This window comes from Capricornis sumatraensis, chromosome 10 (assembly GCF_032405125.1).
Source record: "Capricornis sumatraensis isolate serow.1 chromosome 10, serow.2, whole genome shotgun sequence".
NCBI lineage: Eukaryota > Metazoa > Chordata > Mammalia > Artiodactyla > Bovidae > Capricornis > Capricornis sumatraensis.
In genome coordinates, this window is record NC_091078.1 from 40,607,339 (window position 1) to 40,629,454 (window position 22,116).

The 22,116-nt window shown below is 38.3% G+C and overlaps 1 protein-coding gene across 2 annotated transcripts in view; it reads right to left on the minus strand.

The window, feature by feature from the left end:
• TSNAX (translin associated factor X) overlaps positions 1 to 21,255 on the minus strand; it is a 34,093-nt gene extending 12,838 nt beyond the window's left edge. For both annotated transcript variants that reach the window (XM_068982287.1, XM_068982288.1), the window contains exons 1-4: positions 21,148 to 21,255; positions 20,607 to 20,711; positions 17,478 to 17,592; positions 10,315 to 10,445 (exon numbers count right to left, since the gene is read on the minus strand). In XM_068982287.1, the coding sequence (XP_068838388.1) occupies positions 10,315 to 10,445; positions 17,478 to 17,592; positions 20,607 to 20,711; positions 21,148 to 21,163 (367 nt within the window). In that variant the 5' untranslated portion in view covers positions 21,164 to 21,255. The remainder of the gene's footprint in view (positions 1 to 10,314; positions 10,446 to 17,477; positions 17,593 to 20,606; positions 20,712 to 21,147) is intronic.
• Positions 21,256 to 22,116: the final 861 nt, after the last annotated feature.

Here is a 22,116-nt window from a genome sequence, read left to right on the forward strand (position 1 = left end):
TGAGGGAAGGGAGATGGGGAATGACTGCCAATGGGTAAGGGGTGTCCTTTAGGGATGATGAAAATATTCTGGTATTAGCTAGTGGTAATAGCTGCACAACCTTGTGGTTATGCTAAAGATCACTGAACTGTACAATTTAAAAAGGTTAATTTTATGATACATAAATTATATCTCAGTCTTTAAAATGGCATTTATAGCTATTTTAAAGAATACAACCTGAATTTTTTCAAAAGTTACCTTTACCAGATTACTGAAATGTTAAAATCACATCTAGGTTTGATTCACAGGCCACTCTGCTAAAAAAATGTATTCTTAAACATGTAACTTGTATACAGATAATAAATATGTACTACCAACAGTAAAACAAATGCAAATCCACTAACTGGGATTTTTGTCTATCTGAGCAAGGCTTTTACTTTAGCACTGAAGAGTGCATGTTAGGCAAATCGGTATTACTGAGTTTTTACCTAAAATGAAATTAAATTTTAGGATTTAGCATACTATTACAGATTAATTCTGCTAAATTCCACGGGGAAGAGAAACAACTTTTGTTAACAGTTTTGTCCCAGAGTAAGAAATGCTTTCCACGAACATATACCATTTAATTTTCAAAGCACTCCATGCAGCAGCTGTTACAGTTCCCCAACAAAGCAGCCCAGGTCTGTTTTGCAGTAAAGTCTCTTTCTCTCCTTCACCTCACTGAGTAAAGTTTATCTGTTAAAAGCAAACCTGAATGAGCAGAAAAGTTGACAGCAATCTGGAGAGCTTCTGAATCCCCTAGAGCTGACTCTGGGACCCTGGGAGAGGATCACACTCTTCTCCTATTGCAATCGCTATAATACTCCCTGAAACAACTCTTGTCAGCACTTTCAACTCACTTGTCCCTTGGAGTGATAGTCAAAATATTTTAACAGGAATATAAATTATTACCAATCAATATAAACCTAGAATTTTAAATATATTCTTTTATTCCCTTAAAATATTAAAATACACGTATTATAAAACCTGCTTCCCAAGTGATTTAAGATCCATCATAAACAATCCATCAAACCATCCTGATAATTCTTCAGTCATTTCTTGATTTTCAGATGTTGTTGGCATGATCTTTCATTTGACTTGTCTTTCAGCTAAATGAGCCATGACTGATACTGGGAACATCACCAAACTTTTCCCATGACTTCTTCCACTAAAATGATGGTCTCTAGGTGACTGGGGATCCTGCCCATGTGGGACTTTACAGGCCTGCCTCCATGTCCGCTTCCACCTCTCCCTACTGGTCATCAAACCTCTGCTCCGTTCTCATCGCTCACTCTCTTTAACCACTGGAGGATGAAGAGAGCAGAGGAGAAAAGGAAAGAAGCACATGATGTCCCTTGGGTGTGTGTGTCCTTTGGTTGTCTGCTAGGACCCAGGGCAGTCCCCTCCCCAGACCCCTTCCTCTGCATGGAAACAGCTGCTCCCCTCTCCTGAATGTGTCTCACACAAACCAAGGTTCCCTGAACTGACCTCACAACCTGTTACTGCAACCTGAGGAGACAGGCTTCTGCTACTGGGACCCTAGCCCATCAAATATTCCATTCTATTTCCTTCAGTTAAGATTCCATAGGTATGCAGTCTTTGGCTTTCTTCTCTCTCTACGCTTACTCTGGACCATGCTATCCTTGTATGTACATTCAACTACAGGTTATAACTGATGCCTCCAGGGCTGTTAACTGTGCCCCGAGTCTCCACACCAACTAGGGAACTGCTCGGGTGCCACATTAACCACATCCAAACCCCAATCTGTCTTCCATCTCTTAATAACATCCGTGCTTAACCAGCTGGCCAAACCAGAAACCTAAAGGTTTTCCTAGTTTATTCCCTTTTTTTGCACTTTTTAAAAAGGCCATATTCTAAGAACATGCCCGTTCCTCTTCCTCCCCACTGCTTAGACAAAATGGAGATGTCCTAACTCCACACCAGGAATGACTGCCAGAGCCTCCTGACTCACCTCCCTGCCTCCAGCCTTCCTCCCAAATAAATATGATAAAATCATAAGGGAAAGCAGAATTGAAGTGAGGATATCTGAGGTCCAGAAGTCAGACCGGTCTCTTACTAGGTATATAAACTAAGGGAAGTCTATTAAGTTGCTGCACTTCAATTTCCTCATTTGTAAAATACAAACATCTACCTACATTGTAGGTTTTATATGAAATAATACGTCAGTGTCTGGTACAAGAGCCCTCTGTAACTACTGCATTAAACTGCAGTGGGAATTACTAAAATAAGAATGCTGGGCATTAACTTTTGTTGGAACAGTATTCTGTTGTTGCTGCTACCGTTCAGTCTCTAAGTCGTGTCTGACTCTGTGACCTCGTGGACTGCAGCCCGCCAGGCTCCTCTTTCCTCCACTCTCTCTCAGAGTTTGCTCAAATTCATGTCCACTGAGTCGATGATGACGCTATCTGACTATTTCATCCTCTACCGTCCCCTTCCCCTTTTTCCTTCAATCTTTCTCAGTATCAGGCTCTTTTGGAGCTTCAGCTTCAGTAGTGAGTGTTCAGGGTAGATTTTCTTTAGGATTGACAGGTTTCATCTTCTTGCTGACAATGGGACTCTCAAGTCCTTTCCAGTACCACAATTCAAAAGCATCAATTCTTTGATGCTCAGCCTTCTTCATGCCCCAGCTCTCACGTCCATACATGACTAGCGGAAAAACCATTCCTTTGACTATACGGACCTCCATCAGCAAAGTGATGTCTCCGTTTTTTAATAGGCTGTCTAGGCTTGTCATAGCTATCCTTCCAAGTAGCAAGCGTCTTTTAATTTCATGGCTGTAGTCACCATCTGCAGTGATTCTGGAGCTCAAGAAAATAAAATCTGTCACTATTCCTACTTCTTCCCTATCTATTTGCCATTAAGTAATGGGACTGGATACCATGATCTTAGCCTTTTGAATGTTGTTTTAAGCCAGCTTTTTCACTCTCTTCTTTCACCTTCATCAAGGGGCTCTTTAGTTCCTTTTCACTCTCTCCCACGTTCTATCATTAGGGTGGTATCATCTGCATATCTGAGGTTGTTGATATTTCTGCTGGCAATCTTGATTCCAGCTTGCAATTCACCCAGACTGGCATTTCACACGCTGCACTCTGTGCATAGAAGTTAAATAAGCATGGAGAAAATATACAGCCTTAATGCACCCCTTTCCCAATTTGGAATCAGTCAGTTGTTCCATGTTCGATTCTCAATGATGCTTCTTGACCCACATACAGGCTGCTCAGTGGACAGGTAAGGTGGTCTGGTACTCTCATTTCTTAATGAATTCTCCACAGTGTGCTGTGATCCACACAGTCAAAGGCTTCAGTCAATGAAGGAGATGTTTTTCTGCAACTCCCTTTTCTTCTCCATGATCCAATGCATGTTGGCAATTTGATCTCTGGTTCCTCTGCCTCTTCAAAAACTCAGCTTGTACATCTGAAGTTCTTGGTTTATGAACTGTTGAAGTCTAGCTTGAAGGATTTTGAGCATAACCTTACTAGCATGAGGAATGAGTGCAACTGTACAGTAGTTTTAACATTCCTTGGCATTGCCCTTCTTTGGGACTGGAATGAAAACTGACCTTTTCCATTCTGTGGCCACTGCTGGGTTTTCCAAATTTGATGATATCCTGAGTGCAGCACTTTAACAGGATCATCTTTTAGGATTTAAATAGCTCAGCTGGAATTCCATCACTAGGTTTGCTCATAGTAATGCTTCCCAGGGCCCACTTGCCTTCACACACTCCACGATATCCAGCTCTAGATGAGTGAGCACACATTAGGGTCATTAAGACTTTTTTTGTATAGTTCTGTGTACTCTTGCCATCTCTTCTTAATCTCTTATGCTTTTGTTAGATCCTTACTATTTCTGTCCTTTATCATGCCCATCCTTGCATGAAATATTCCCTTGTTATCTCCGATTTTCTTGAAGAGATCTCTAGTCTTTTCCATTCTATTGTTTTCTTCTATTTCTATGCATTGTTCATTTAAGGCGGCCTTCTTAGGGAGGGGGGTTCAGGAACACGTGTACACCCGAGGCGGATTCATGTTGATATATGGCAAAACCAATACAATATTGTAAAGTAATTAAAAATAAAATTAAATTAAATTTAAAAAAGAAGGCCTTCTTATCTCTCCATGCTATTCTCTAGAACTTCGCATTCAGTTGGGTATATTTCTTCCTTTTTCCCTTGCCTTCTGCTTCTCTTCTTTCCTCAGTTGTGTGTAAAGCCTCCTCAGACAACCACTCTGCTTTCTCACATTTCTTTCACTTAGGGATGGTTCTGGTCACTGCCTCCTGTACAATGTTATGAACCTCCATCTACAGTTCTTTAGGCACTCTTTGTTTACCAGATCTAATCCCTTGAATCTATTTGTCACCTCCACTGTATAATCATGAGGGAGTTGATTTAAGTCATTCCTGAATGGTCCAGTGGTTTTTCCTACTTTCTTCAATTTAAGCCTGAGTTTTGCAATAAGGAGCTCATAATCTGAGCCACAGTCAGGTCCAAGTCTTGCTTTTGCTGACTATATAAGACAATATTTAAAACTTCCTTAAACAAAGCAATGGTTTTTTTGGTCTTCTTTCCAATGTATTAGCTCATAGTTTAGAGGCCATTATTCTTCCAAAATGCCACCCTAGCTCAATGTGCCTGATCATATTAAGAAGTAATAATAAATTACTTAAAGGGACACTATTGTTAGAATAAGGACCTCTCTGACTTGGTGCATGTATGTTCAAACTGAGTAAGAAGTTGTCTCACCCATGCTTCCTACTTAGCATTCCCACCCCAAGCCTTACCAACTGACAGATGTCAAGAGTAACTTGATGAAACAGGATTTCAGAAAAACAGTAAGAATGTTCAGAGATAAAAAGAGAAACTGGGTAAAAAGACCTGCCTACACTTGGGACAGTCTAAGTAGTGTGTATCCAACCTTTACCTTAAAAGAATGCTCATAAACAGTCTCTGTGACCCAGAAAATGCCTATGACAGATTTTCTCACAGTTACAGGATTCACCACAAAAGTTTGTAGTATGATATAAACAATTAATTGCAATCAAAGCAGTCACAAAAAATGTACCCTGAATCATTTCATGTTTAAATGCAAATTTAAACTACATATTTTAAATCTGTGTAATTAAAATATTTTATTAAATAAATTTAATAAAATTTATTGATATTTTATTAAAATATTTTATCTATGTAAAACAAAAGGAAGTGAGAGTCTTCAACCAGATATAGGATCTAAGATCATCAAATGAAAGCTGCTGGCTTTGCAGAAAACAATTACAGTGTAAAGTACCAAATACTAACTAGCAAAGTGAGTTAATATAAAACATTTATCAGGGTAGATAAACAAGTCAGATTCCAATTCCAATACCACCTCTAAGCTCATTTACAAAATGAAGTGGTAGCACAAGATGTCTTCCAACATCTCTTTCAGTTTTAAAATTATTTTCACATCAGGCAAATGAATGCTTTCAAAGCAAATTAAAATACATGCAGAAAAAAACATAAATCTATCAAAATGCATATGCCTGGATTTCCCACTAAACCAAATGGACATCGAATTATTGAACTGGGCAGAGAAAAATTAACTATCCATCAAACATATTTCCCTGCCTTTGGCACAGAGACCATATTTCCCATTCTTCCTTGAAGTTAGGTGTGGACATGTAACTGGCCAATAAAATGTGGGCAGTAGTGATGGATGCCATTTCAAGAGCTGGCCCATAAAAACCTCAGGCATGACTCTGTACTTATCCTTTCCACAACCTGTCAGCTGTATGTTGATATCCTGGCTCATCTTGGAAACCACAAACTGGTAATGTCAGAGCCCCAAGATCCTGGGTCTATGAATGACTAAGTAGGCAGAGCGCACTCAAACCACCATCGCAAAGCCTGGACTTCAAATGAGAAAGAAATGATTCCTATTTTGTTAAGCCACCAAAATATCGTAAGTTTATTCATTTGTTTCCTGTGAATGAATGGGAAGCTTCATTTCCATTAGTTCCGGTAAAGCACCTGAACTAACATCTCTGTGTACAAAATCTCACAAAAAGAAAAATTCAATGTTTAGCTATATCTTTTTCCCTTCACTAAATTCTTCCATTATTTATTCCGAAGGCTTGCAGATCTTTATGTCTTCATGTTCACTTTTTCACTAAGCTGTCTCAACTGTGCTAATATACTGAAATGATATCAAATTTTTCTGTACTGATATGAGCTTTATAATGTCTGTAAAGATTAATATTGATCCTATTTTTGTATTATATCTAAGCAACAGCCCCTGGAAACATGCTTCCTTTTGGAAGCAACAAAAAACAGTCAAACAAAAATCTGCAAAAGCAAATCATTAGATAAAAGATTTGGCTGAACAACAAGAACAAAAAAGCCCTTTTAAAATACTTTTGCTCTTCATTCTGTCAACATTTATCAAATAGCTATTAAGTGTCTAGGATACACCAGTTAACAATAACAAAAAACTTTCTGTAGAGACTTAACAGAGGCCACATTCTAGTAGAGGAAGAGAAACAATAAAGAAACATAATAAATAAGGAGATTAGAGATTATGCCAAAGTTGTTAAGTGCTATGGAGGAAAAAAAGAGCAACACAAGAGTTATAATGTGTCCTGGATTATTTAAGAAAAACCTTCATATTTGGGCAAAGAGAAATTTAAGCAATATAAAGCCTTTAGTTGGGATAAGGTTCTAAAGTTCAACAGGTAAATTAAATCCACACAATAAGCAAGCAGTGGTACCACTTACTAGCTTATAACTTTGAACAAGTTGCCTAACTCTTGTAAGTCTCAATTTCCCCACTTATAAAGTGGTAAAAATATTTATGTGTCAGGGATACTGCCAAGGTCACATAAACATAAATATTTAATATATAAAGAACAACAGTTTTAAAAAATATCTGTAGCTGGCCCAAAACACTCACTCAACCCATCATTCACATTCTCGGATAAGAGAATTAAAATATTAGTTAGTGTCTGAACTTAAGTTTTCTGCACTAGGATGTCTCAAAATTAAATGACAATTTTCAATATTATCACAATGATATAAATTAAACCAAAAAAATATTTTTTTCTTTGAGATGGAGGGCATTTCCCCCAACTGTTAATTTTTCAACAAGAGGAAAAAAAAAAAACACTAAAAATATGATAGGGCATCAAAAAGTTTTAAGTGATTTATTTCAAGTAACTAATTATTTGTCATTTGTTTAACAATCCCTTGGGACAATCTGTAATGTACTCTGATAAGAAATGTGTAGAAAACAGACCTAACTTTTTGTTGTTGTTCAATTATTAGTAGGATACTCAATGTTTGAGCTAACACAAGTATCCCTTAGGGAAATGCTCTGCGTGCCATTAGCACTATTCTTAATGAGGAAAAGCACGGAACTCCTTTAGTTCAATGCCAGAATTGTTTTATCTTCAAGTCAAAAGAACAACTATTTGGAGTAACACCAAAACAAGCATTTAACAATTACAAGCAGCAAGCTATTCATAAGCATCACATTGTTACTGCTACTCTAATTATAAATAAACTTATTTTATCAAGTAAAATATCTATGAGCAAATTTTTAAGTCCCAGACGCTTCTCTTGACTGTTTTATTCCTTAACTTTAAGGAAATAAATCTCTATTGCATCAATTTAAAGAACCTCATTTTACTTTAAAGACTTCCTAAATAAAAGTGAGATACAAAGAATCCTCAAATATTTAATTCATGAGTAATCTCAAAACGTACAAATCTAAACAAACGTCTTAAATGGAATATGTACTTAATCACTCAGTCGTGTCTGAGTCTTTGTGACCCCATGAACTATGGCCCACCAGACTCCTCTATCCACGGGATTCTCCAAGAAAGAATACTGGAGGAAGTTGCCATGCCCTCCTCCAGGGAATCTTCCCAACCCAGGGACTGAACCCAGGTCTCCCACATTGTGGGCAGCCACTAGGAAAGCCCTAAATGAAATACAGTGCTTATAAGCACTAATCCTCATACAATTCATAATCCTATGACTATGATTTAATAATTCGTAATCCTCAGTGATAGTGAAGTGGGAATATCTGAAGAAAGATTCCTTCCATCTCACTAAAGCCCTAACTAAACTTTTTCCAAGAGTTAGTGCTTCCTTCCTGATTTAAGAAACACTCTACTGATTCAATGAATGTCCCCTTTGCCTTTCTTCCCCATTCCTCGGTTTTGTTCTAAAAGCCAAGCATGACTTCTTAAGTAACATTCTGTGTGTCACTATCCATATGGTCCTTGCTCTTATTTAAAGCCTTTCCTTATATTTTACTCATTGATAAACGAAGGACCTACCACATAACCTACTGGGCCAAATGAAGCAAATCAACATCTCTAGATTAATTATGCCTCTTTCTGAACTTCACATAAATGGAATTATACAGTTAGATACTCTTTTGTGTCTGCTTATTTTGTCCAACAGAATGAGAAATTCGTATTTGATGCTGCACACCTTTACCCTTTTCTAATGCTACATAGTACTACATTGGACAACTACACCACAATGTACCTACCCACTGACCTGCTGATCTTTTACTTTTGGGATATTATGATTATTGCTGTTCTGAGGTCTCCTGCACACGTTTTTTGGTGATATACTCCTCACTTTTCTCGGGTACGTAGCCACAAGCAATCACATGGTAGATGCAGGTTTTTGGCTAGATGCTGCCAAACCGTTTTTTTAATGGCATGGTCAGTATTTACAATTTAGTTATGCTGGTGACTGAATGGTACCTCATTTGGTTTCACTCTACACTACTCTAGTGAATAATGATGCTGAGCACTTTTTCATGAATATTCATAGTCATCTGATTATTCTCATTCTGAGGCCCCTATTCAACTTTTTTTGTCCATTTTTAAAATTGACTTCTTATTGATTTGTAGGAATTCTCCACATATTCTATATGAGTTCTCTATCTAAAGTATATATTTAAACATCATCTCTCAGACTTCAATTTGCCTTTTTGCTTCCTTAATGATGTCTTTTGATAAAGACAATTTCTTAATTTTAACAAAATTCAATTGATCCAATTTTCCTTTAATAGTTAATACTTTCTTCTATCATTTAAAAAATAAATCTTTCCTACTACAAGGTCATAAAGACATTCTCACATGTTTTCTTCTAGAGGCTTGTTTAACTCTCACTTTACCTTTCTTCCTATCATTACCTCTGATCTTCTCTCCCAATCCTCCCAAATTTGTCATATGCAAGGCTGTGCGGACTGACAACATAAACGGAATTCATACAGCCTTTTTAGTTATGTGTGCTATTAATTTAAAAATCAAATAAATCCCTGATAGTAAATAATAAATTATAAGGATAGAAATGTATCTCCTTTCAGAAGATACCATGACTCTTCATAAAACTATTCTATCACTTTAGCTTATAATAACGTTATCTTCAACTTTAACTGATATATGCAGGCACTTTCTCTTACTAATTATTAAGACATTTCAACAACCACAAGTTGACATTTCTGAAAAACAAGTGCTGAAACGATAAATATTCAGACTAAAACTGAACATATATTGAACAGATACCAAATGAACTCATTTCGTACTACTGAACTGACCTGAGCACAATGGAATCAGCTCTTTGACAGAAAGCAACTTCCACTTACTTCTACAAATATGAATCAAACTTTGACTTTGTCTTTCCGCTAATTTTAGAGTATGTCTGAATTATACAGTTCTCTCTCCTATTAGTGAATTCACAACAAGAAAAGGATGAAGAGGATCAGATCAAGTACTTTAAACATTTGTGCAACTGATTTATAAATGGTGATAATCACCAAGATCCAATACTCCATGAAACTTTTTAAATGAATATATAAAACCCAGTATTACCCTAGAATTCCCAGTATGGAGTCGCACTATGAGATGTTTTGGTCCATCTGGCTAGGTGATACCTCCTCTTTTTATGAACCTATTGTAACTGAAACTTAGAGCCACAAGTGAAATATATACTCAGTGGGGAATGAGATACACCCTGTCTGAATACACTCTACTCATTCAAGAATAAAGTTTCTCTATTAAGAGTGTCTCCTCAATTACTTTATCAAAATCTATCAATAATTATCACTACACAGGAAAATAAAGCCAAGTAAGAAATTATTTTATATTACTACTCGAAGTCCCAATTTTTTAAAGCCAATAATATTTCACTAAGTGTTAATTGTAATTCATGCAATGCATACATAAATCATTTAACATACTATTTTCTTTTAAACATTACCACTAAAGTACACCTAGACTCACCTGTAGTAATGGCTCTATGGAACTGATGCATGTCTTCTACTGAGAGCTCTTGGGCTACCTGCAGTATCTTTTGTCTGACACCATCCAATTTAACTTCTGATTCAGTCAATATTTCTTCCATATCAGGAGCACTACAATCAAGATATTGGGAACTTTTAAAGTATCAGCCAGATGTTTTGATAGTGAAAAACTGAAATAAAATACATATCAACTAATGCACAGCTAAATAAATATCCTATGTATCTTGAAACTTCTAACTCAAAAATACAACTATAATTTTATTAAAAATAGGTAAAAAAATGGAAAATGCTTTAACATAATATTCAGTGTAAAGAAGTATAAGAAGCTGTATTTATAACATAACCATAACTACAAGAGAAATTATGTTCATAAAAATATGATATATGGATAAAGAAGTTGTAGTACATATATACAGTGAAATATTACTTAGCCATAAGAAGGAATGAAATTAGGTTGTTTGCAGTGATGCGGATGGACCTAGACTCTGTCATACAGAGTGAAGTTAAGTCAGAAAGAGAAAAATAAATATTGTATATTAATGCATACATATGGAATCTAGAAAAGTGGTACTGATGAACCTATGTCAGGGCAAGAACAGAGATGCAGATGTAGAGAACAGACTGTGGACACTGCAGGGGAAGGAGATGGTGGGACAAACTGAGAGAGTAGCATTAACATACATACACTCAGTTCAGATCAGTTGCTCAGTCATGTCCAACTCTTTGGGACCACACAGACTACAGCATGCCAGGCTTCCCTGTCCATCACCAACTCCCGGAGCTTGCTGAAACTCATGTCCATTGAGTTGGTAACCATCTCATCCTCTGTCATCCCGTTCTCCTGCCTTCAATCTTTCCCAACATCACAGTCTTTTCCAATGAGTCAGTTCTTCGTATCAAGTGGCCAAACTATCGGAGCTTCAGCTTCAGCACCACTCCTTCCAATGAGTATTCAGGACTGATCTCCTTTCATGTGTAAAAGAGATAACTAACGGGAAGCTACTATATAGCACAGAGAGCTCAGCTTGGTGCTCTGTGATGACCTAGCCAGGTGGGATGGGGTTGGGAGTGAGGCTCAAGAGTGAGGGGATATATGTAAACTCACAGCTGATTCACGCTATTGTACAGCAGAAACTAACACAACATTGTGAAGCAGTTATCCTCAACAACAATAAGACACCTAGAGAGGTCTACTTTTAGTCAGATGGAATAACATGAACAGGATTTGTCATCCCACCATAAACAACTAAAGAGAAACAAACATATAAAAAATAAATAAATAAAAAGGTTTTCAGACATTGTGAAACAAGCAGCATAGGACAGCATGAGAGTGAAAAAAAGGACATGTGCCCTGTGACTATTGCTGACTGCGTGAAGAGTTTCCAAGTGACAGTGTAGGCATGAGAAACTTAGGTGGCCCCTAGGAGTCTTCCACAGTAGAGGCGGAGGAGATGGGCGTTCACAGTGGTCAAGATGGCTAAAACTTGCAAGGCAAAGAAACAAAGGAGAAAATACATGCAGAGAGTTTCAGAGATCTACAGAGGGGACTACTCATGTCTTCAGTTGAATTTTGATTAGTGCAAACTTGTGAGGCTGAAAAAAGGCCCACTCTAAGTGAACACACAAAATAATCTCAAGAGCCCATACAAGACCAGAAATAGTTGATTCATCACTGGCACACGGGCACTACAAAACATATTAAAGGAAGTTCTTCAGGCAAAAGAAAAATGATGCCAGATGAAAACATGGTTCTATTAATAAAGGAATAAGGGACACCAGAAATGGTAAATATATGGGAAAAGATAACTTTAATTTAAAAAATCATATTGTTTAAAAATAATAATGTATTATGGGGATTAGTACTTTTATTTAAAGTACTAATTTTTAAATTTTAAGTAAAAATAATAATCCCCAAAATAATAATTATTTTTACTTGAACAATATGACTTTTCAATTAAAATTTTATCTTTTTCCATATATTTACCATTTCTGGTATATTATGGGGATTATAGGCTAAGCCTATATCTTCCCTGGTGGCTCAGAGGTTAAAGCATCTGCCTCCAATGCGGGAGACCCGGGTTCAATCCCTGGGTCAGGAATATCCCCTGAAGAAGGGAATGGTAACCCACTCCAGTATTCTTGCCTGGAGAATCTCATGGATGGAGAAGCCTGGTAGGCTACAGTCCACGGGGTCGCAAAGAATCGGACACGACTGAGCGGCTTAACTTACTTATAGGCTAAGCCAGGTGGCACTGTAGTAATGAATCTGCCTGCCAATGCAGGAGTGCAGGTTCCACGCGAGTTGGGAAAATCCCTCTGAGTAGGAAATGGCAACCTGCTCCAGTATTCTTGCTTGGAAAATTCCATGCACAGAGGAGCCTGGAGGGCTACAGTCCATAGAGCCATAAAGAGTCAGACATGACTGAGTATACACCCACAGGGATTATAAATAAGATAGAAGTAGCATGTATTTCAGAAGTAGTACAAAGGCCAGCCAAGCTTGTAAAAGTGAAATGGAAAAGAAAGAATAGAATTATAGGGTTCATATATTATAGGCAAAGTGATATGCAAGCTGTCCTTACTCTGCACAGTATCATGTTAACTGAAATCTGTGCATATCAACACTGTGACCTCAATTTACAAAGTAACTATTACCACAGAACCATGCAAAGAAAGATAAGATTCTGAAATGCACAAGTTTCAGTTAACATGGTATTGTACAAAGTATGGACAGCAGGCTGTGACAAGTCATATATTACAAACCATAAAACAACCACGACAAAAACAAAAAAAAGTACAGCTAATAAGTCAACAAATAAGATAAAAAATGGAATTATAAAAAATACTCAATCCAAAATAAGGCAAAAAAAAAAAAAGGAAAATGGATCACAGGTTGAATTCCAACCATGTCAATAATCACATTAAATGTAAATGGTCTAAACACCTATGTAAAAGGCAGAGATTAGATAAAATTGATAAATGGATTAAAAACCAAAAAAGATAAGAAAGCCTTTTTTTTTTTTTTTAAGAAAGCCTTTTTAAATACATACAGTGTTAAAGTGTTAGCCACTCAATCATGCCTGATTCTGTGACCCCATGGACTGTAGCCACAAGGCTCTTCTGTCCATGGAATTCTCCAGACAAGACTACTGGAGTGGGTTGCCATTCCCTTCTCCAAGGGACCTTCTTGACCTTGGGATTGAACCCAGTCTCCAGCATTGCAGGCAGATGCTTTACTGTCTGAGTCACCAGGGAAGTCCAGACATAAATAGACTAAAAATAAAAGGATGAATAAAGATATACCCTGTTAACACTAATCAAAAGAAAATGAGAGTAGTTATCAATATAATAACAAAACAGATTTCCAAACAAAGAATATTTCCAGGGATATAATCATGATAATAATGGGTCAATTCATAAAGTCAACAGAACAATCCTAAATGTCATTTAATACATCAAATGAAAGAACTTAAATACATCAAGCAAAAACTGATAGAACTGCAAAAAGAAATAGACAAATTCACAATTATAGTCAAGAGATTTCAGCGTCTCTCAATAATTGACAGAACAAGTATATGTTAATAAAAATCAGAAACGTCACAGATGATTGAACAATATCATCAACCAACTTGACTTAGCTGACACTACACTCAACAGCAGCAGAGTACATATACTTTTCAAGTGTACAAGGTCCAGAGAGACCACATTCTGGGTCAAAACCAAGTTTTAGTAAATTTAAAAGAATTCACATCATAAAAAACATGCTTGGAAAATTCCCAAGTATTTGGAAACCAAACAACATCTAAACAACCCAAGATGAAATCAAAGATGAAAATGAAAATTAGAAAGTATTTTGAACTGAATGAAAATGAAAAACAAAATATCAAAATTTGTGGAATGTGGCTAAAATGTACTTAGAGGTGTAAAAGGGAAACAGAGAGCACTGTATTAGAAAAGAAGAAATGATCTCAGTTTCTTCTTTGATCCCAGCTTCCACCTTAAGAAATTCTTCAGAAAAGGAACAAATGAATCCAAAGTAAACAGAAAGAAGGAAATAGCAGAAATCAATATGTCAGAAAACCATACAGAATATCAATGAAATCAACAGTAGTCCTTTAAGATCAATAAAACTGATAAACCTCTAGCCAGACAGATCAAGAAGAGAGGATACGAATTACCAACTTCAGGAATGAGAGAGAGGATATTACAACAGATTCTATAGAAATAAAAGAACATTATGAAACAAAATGGAAAAATTTTTTAAAAGATCAAACTACCAAAGCTCACTGGTAAAGAGATATTACCCTTATCTATTTATTTTAACCTTTATCTATTAAAGAAAATGAAAGTATAGTTAAAATATGAAAAGTACTCATTAAGAGTAGTTATCTTTATGTACTCTGATTTCTTTCATTAAGTGTTTTACTTTCTCTAATTTATAATTTTTCTGAAGTTTACTATTAGTTTACTAATCAAAAAACATTAGGGACAATATGGAAACAATTAGGATTAAAAAAAGCATAACATATGAAATTGCTTACTGATAATGGCTGTCAGAGTACTTCATTCACTGACTTCTTTCACTCAGTACCTTAACGTCTTGAGATTATTATTTTCTAAGTTTACGATAATGAATATTTATTATTTTTTGGTAGACAACCATAAGATGATGTTACACAGTAACATGGTTTTCTCCAAAATATGAAATTCTCCTGTTGCAGTTTTACTATTTCTTTAAACTGCTCAATATTGACAATTGTTTTAGAACTGAAATTTCTACTGAAAAAGGTGTTCATAATTTACCAGATCAGTGTTGCTTTTTTTCATAATACAAGCTCAAGTGTGTATAAGCTACCTGAAAACTGGTTCAAAAAACAAGTAAAAAACTAATTTTGGAACCAAGTATAAAAAAGAAAATGTTAATAGTGCCACATTCCACTAATCTACATATGACAAATTGTTTCCACTTAATGGAATAAAAATTAAAGTATTTCAGAGTTACCTTAAAAGCTGTGCATGAATAGAGTACTTCAATACTACTTTAATAATAAAAAGCTCAAAAATTACACTTGGACTTGCTTAAATACTTTGTCAGACACAGAGTGGGGAGCCAATCCTCACTAGCTTCTGGAGGCATGTGGAATTGCCAATGTAAAAAAAATCTCTCTTTGTGAGCTACAGGGTGGATGATTTCTACCTCAATGCAGAACAGAAAAGCTAAGAAAGCTAGTCAAATGAAATACAAAACAAAGATGAGAAAATGGAAATACCCAGCTGCATTCATAAAATATTCTACTTCCCTCCTCTTAATCTAGGCTAGTTTAAGTTCGCTTTTTTTATTTGTAACAAAGAAATCTATCAAATATACAGAGCTCCCTAAAAAAACAGTAAAGACCTACAGAAAGAATGTCACAGAGCTGAAGGTGGGGAACTTGCAAAGAATTAAGCTTCCCTGGTGGCTTAGACAGTTAAGAATCTGCCTGCAATGCAGGAGACCAGGGTTTGATCCCTAAGTCGGAAATATCCCCTAGAAGAGGACTCGGCAACCCACTCCAGTATTCTTGACTGGGGAGCCTGGTGGGTTAAAGTCCATGGGGTCGCAAAGAGCCAAACAGGACTGAGCAATTAATACTTTCACCTAGAAAAACAGTCAAGTCATAGTGTAAGAATATCACAGAGCTGAAGGTGGAAGAACTTCAGAATTCCCCCAAAGAATTAAACAGTCAACACTATCACATGCTGCAAAAATGTAAATAAGAAAACAGTAGAAGAGTATATACTAGATTTACCAATATGAGTGAACAAAGGCAATTTCAATTTCAATTCGGTGAGGCAGAAAGCCCAATGTCCAATGAACTGAAAAATGAATGGGAAGATAAGTAGAATGCAGTGTTTCCCTAATACTAAAATTGTTGCACATATCATCCAAGAAAAGCTTTAATGTTAATAGGCTCTAATAAATGATTAAAGTTTAAATATGTAGGAAAAGGAGTACGTCAAGGCTGTATATTGTCACCCTGCTTATTTAACTTATATGAAGAGTACATCATGAGAAATGCTGGGCTGGAAGAAATGCAAGCTGGAATCAAGATTGCCGGGAGAAATATCAATCACCTCAGATATGCAGATGACACCATCCTTATGGCAGAAAGTGAAGAGGAACTAAAAAGCCTCTTGATGAAAGTGAAAGAGGAGAGTGAGAAAGTTGGCTTAAAGCTCAACATTCAGAAAACTAAGATCATGGCATCTGGTCCCATCACTTCATGGGAAACAGATGGGGAAACAGTGGCAGACTTTATTTTTTGGGGCTCCAAAATCACTGCAGATGGTGACTGCAGCCATGAAACTAAAAAATGCTTACTCCTTGGAAGATAAGTTATGACCAACCTAGATAGCATATTCAAAAGCAGAGACATTACTTTGCCGACTAAGGTCCATCTAGTCAAGGCTATGGTTTTTCCAGTAGTCATGTATGAATGTGAGAGTTGGACTGTGAAGAAGGCTGAGCGCCGAAGAACTGATGGTTTTGAACTGTGGTGTTGGAGCAGACTCTTGAGAGTCCCTTGGACTGCAAGGAGATCCAACCAGTCCATTCTGAAGGAGATCAGCCCTGGGATTTCTCTGGAAGGAATGATGCTAAAGCTGAAACTCCAGTACTTTGGCCACCTCATGCGAAGAGTTGACTCATTGGAAAAGAGTCTGATGCTGGGAGGGATTGGGGGCAGGAGGAGAAGGGGATGACAGAGGATGAGATGGCTGGATGGCATCACTGACTTGATGGACGTGAGTCTGAGTGAACTCCGGGAGTTGGTGATAGACAGGGAGGCCTGGCGTGCTGCTATTCACGGGGTCGCAGAGTCGGACACGACTGAGCGACTGAACTGAACTGATGTTCATAAACAATAGTTCTATCTCTGTGAATGATCTTAACAAGACACAAATCCTTAGCTGTTCTGAAAATAAGAAAATTTCCTATTTTTAAAAAAATGTTTATTGTTAAAATAAAATCTACCTGCTAATAACAGACTCTTGATCCTGGTGTTTAAAAAAAGTCAGCTAGTTACTGCCCACTGACTTACTGATAAATATAAAATACATACCAACCTGTATCCAACTGTAACAAATGTAAAGATACTTATTTACCTTGTAATTCTATGGAGGAGAAAAATCGTCCTTTTGCTTTCAACAGTTATATCTCGACTCAGTTTCACAAGTCTCTCGTATTTGTCATGTCTTGCATCAAGTTCCTGCTGAAATGCTAAAAACACATTATTATGACCATAAGCATGCTTGTTCTACATTTGAAAGTATAATGAAACAATATTGTCAGTATATAGGAGAAATCAAATTATTTACTTTTAAAATACCTGGAAATCAAAAACTCTGCTACTAACCAAGATATTCTGAATTTCTTTAAATAAAGGTATGCCTTAACTAGATTTTACCACCCAGAGCCTCCAATGAGATGTATATATTGTAACAAATTATCTGTTCTAATAAAGAGACTGTTATCACAAAATTACCACATATAACTACTTATAAAAATTACTTTCAACTACTTCACTAAATTATGTAAAGTTATTTTTAATTACCTTACCATGCACAAGGTAAATATCCACAAAAAATAAACCAGAATTTTCAAATTATGCTTTAAACCTTAATAACATCAACTTTCTGAATTCTCAAGCCCTAGGTGTTGAAATACCCATAAAGCACTTACTTACTTAATAACCACTTTATTTTAGAAGAATTATCATTCCAAAGAACTAGCAAGCTGCCTGGCAGTCCACAGTCATACTTTGAACCTGAATACAAAAGTGTATTCAGAACTTGAATATTAAGCAAATTAGCAGCTAACAAAGGCATAAATACATCCAGTCTTTTATTACTGAAATAATAGTTAGGCTAGGATTTTGCCTAACATTTGAAGACAATCAAATGCATTCACATTTTGACTATATTAATCACCACTGTGAATTAGATACTATGAATAAAAAGTTAAATAAGGCAGTTTCTATCCTCAAGCTCAGTCCAGTATGAGACAGATGCAAAGAATTGAATGTGATCATGTTATAATAAATATATACAAAAGGCTCAGTAAAGCAGGAATTATGTTTTTCTTGTTCACTATCAACATATGCGGAAACACAGTATTAGCAGTGTTCAGTCACTCAGTCCTGACTCTTTGAGACCCCATGGACTGTAGCCCCACAGGATCTTCTGTCCATGGGATTCTACAGGAAAGAACACCTGAGCAGGTTGCCATTTCCTACTCCAGGGAACCTTCCCAACCCAGGGATCAAACCTATGTCTCTTGTATCTCCTGCATAGGCTGCCAGATTCTTTACCACTAGCACCACCTGGGAAGCCCTTGCTAGAACACAGATGTTCAATAAATACGTCTTGACTAAATGGATGGATGTTCAATGAAGGCAATGTCTGTCACCAAATTTGCTTGGGAGGAAAATCAGAAAAAGATCAGAAAAGTAGGAAGAAGCTACTTGGAATGGGTCTTTAAAAAAATTACAGAACATCAGTGGGGCAATGGCGCATCAAGCTAGAAGCTGCTGCTGCTGCTAAGTCGCTTCAGTCGTGTCCAACTCTGTGTGACCCCATAGACGGCAGCCCACCAGGCTCCCCCGTCCCTGGGATCCTCCAGGCAAGAACACTGGAGTGGGTTGCCATTTCATTCTCCAATGCACGAAAGTGAAAAGTTAAAGTGAAGTCACTCAGTGGTATCCAACTCCTAGCGACCCCATGGACTGCAGCCTACCAGGCTCCTGTGTCCATGGGATTTGCCAAGCAAGAGTACTAGAGTGGGGTGCCATTGCCTTCTCCAAGCTAGAAGCTATTCCAGGCCTAAAGAGCAGTATCTCAGCGGGGCAATGGGGCCCCAAGGTAGAAGCTATTCCAGGCCTAATGAGCTACGAAGACAAAGGCAGGAAGAAACGTAAGACAGCAAAACATGCTTGGAAACAAGCAATGGAGTGCGTGAGCCCGTAACAACAGGGAGCACTTGACCCAGCGCAGCTTCTCCACTGCGCATATAGCTCTATCAATACGCTCTTTCCTCAGTCACAAGTAGTCGTCTTACACCACTGAAGATCACAGTTATGCGCTGTGACAATCTTCGAATATGTCCACAATTTACTTAATACTCCTCCTCTCAAAACGTAGCACTAAATTCCCTTTCTCTCAAACATGAGGCTGAGTTTTAAACTGCCTCATTTCTAACTAATAAACTACAGCAAAAGTGACATGTATGATATCCAAGATTAGGACATAAGAGAACTGTGGTCTTCTCCCTCCCTCTATCTGGGGAAGCCAAATGCTGTTACACAAGTTCACTCAGGTAGTACTATGGAGGGGTCCACATGGGGGCACACAGAGCTGACTGCTAGCAGAAGGCCTAAGTGACTGATAGTTGTGGATCCTCCAACTCAATTCAAGGTGACTCCAAGTTATCTGAACCAACAGCTAAGCCTGTCTTGGATTTCTGAACTACAGAAACTATAAAGAATAGGATGCTGCGGGAATTCTGTGCTGGTCCAGTGGCCAGGTCTCTGCAATTTCACTGCAGAGGACCATGGATTCAATCCCAGGTAGGGGAACTAAGATCTTGCCTGCCACACATTGTGTACAAAAAAATAGGATGCTGGACAGAAGACAAGAGTTACATGAATTTTGTTTTATACTTTGTTTTGCAAAGAGGAATTTTCCCAAGTTAATATACTGAGAAAAGAGAATCTGGGACTAAACATATCCATATAATTTACATGCACTTGAGTGCCCACTCTCTGCAAAAAGATATAGTGAAAACAAAAATACAGCGTTTCCCTCCTGGTTCAGTGGTTGAGACTTCACCATTCAATTAAGAGGGTGTGAGGTCGATGCCTGGTCGGGGATCCCACATGCCTCATGGTCAAAAAATCAAAACATAAAATAGAAGCAGCTATTATAACAAATTCAATAAGAACTTTTAAAATGTTCTACATCAAAAAAAATCTTAAAAAAAAAAAACAAACATAAAAGTCTCCAAAAGCCTAGCGGAGAAAACAAAACCAATACACATTTAAAATTATCCGTACATATATAGCTGATATGTATGCTTGTGTATCAGGTGCACAGTAATTTCCAGTTATGTGGCAGGTCTGATGTTAATTAATGTTTACCTGTGAAACTTAAAAGGGGAAAATAAAGTCAAGACTTTTGTAATCTCAATTTTCATGACAGACCGAGCACCACTGGAAAACCTCCAGATAGAGAACTTACATTTGAAGGCCAACATCACAGGTGAAGATGAATTAACATCCTTCCCTTCTCTTCTCTGGTTATGTGGGAAATTGTCATGCTTCCTTTTCCTGAACCCTCCTGATCCTTACATAGAGAAGGAAAAAAAGGTTGGACAGGGCTCTCCCATCGCCAGGACTTGACAACACATAGCAGAGATAAACCCCTTTCTTCCTTAAAACCAGACCTCCCCTGGGCCTCATCGCAGAGACTTTCTCAGCAAACGGACAAAAAGCAGCACTATCTTCCCCCACCACCTCCCAAACCTTAAGCTCATCCAAACCTCCCACAGTGGGTTCCCTGATCTGGAACAAGGTGGGGCAATTACCGAACTAAGATAAAAATGCCTCGAGGATTAAGGAAAAGAGGTAAATACGGCCAATGTGGCCGGGGAAATCACCAGGGCCGCCGCCCCCCGAGTGTGCGCGGGGAGAAAGCATCTTTCAAGGGTGGGAAGTGGAAAATGCGACAAAAAGGCTGGATTAAATAAGTAAATCACGCCCAAAGCTTTTGAGGATGCCACCTTCTTTGCTGCTCATGTCGTCAAGGCCTACGGCGAGAAGAGAGGAGACTAAGCGCCTCGGGGCGAGCAGGGTACGCGCGGCGGCGGCCGAAGAGCCCTCAGCGGCGCCCTGTACAGCCGGCCGACGTCAGCGCACTAGCCGGAAGCGCGCACCAACAACCACTCAGGTTTCTCTCTCCGCTTGAGCACACTTCCGGCCGCGTCCCCGCCCCGCCTCTGTTGGCTCTGCCCCGCGCTTGACCGAGGACCTCGCGCCCGGGCGCTGTTGTCGCAGCTGCCCTCTGTTGTGCCTGAAAACAGAAGCGACCTTACACGCTTTTCCGTATTAGCTGTTCATAAAAAAGACGACCGCATCCCTCTGAGAGTGAGAACAGTGTGAAGGCTGGAGAGCGACGGAAGATGTACACTTTTTTTCTTTTTCTCAAGGCGCCTGTGGAACACCCTCGCGTGCGCCCCCCGCATGGGCCCCTGGCCCCCGCGCGGTGCATAGTGGGGGTTGTAGTTCGCCGCTGAAGGCGGCCCTGCGACGCCGGGGAACCTGCGGGTGAGAAAGGGAGCGTCCACGCGTCTCCTGTGCGATGGTTTTCTTGTTATCGAGGCTGAACCTTACAGAGGTAGAAGTCTTTTCCGTTCCTGGCGGTGACGCCAGCAGCTAAAGTGATGAAAATATGCATATCAATCAGTGCGAGACAGTCCTGGTTATTTCTCCCCTGTGTGTCCCCCTCCCGCCTCCCCGTCTCCCCCTTTCCCTCCCTCTTCTTGTGTCCTCCGTCGTGCTCTTCTCCGGAATGCCTGCTTTCGCGGTGGTCCCCGTCGCTGAGTGACTGTGTGACCTTAAGGAAGTAATTCATCTCTAGCTCAATTTCTTCATCTGAGAAATAGGGTTAAATTTGGACCCGCCTCGTAGGATTATTTGACCATTAAATGTGTTACCACTAAGAAGCGCAGAAGAGTTTTTCACATAGTAAA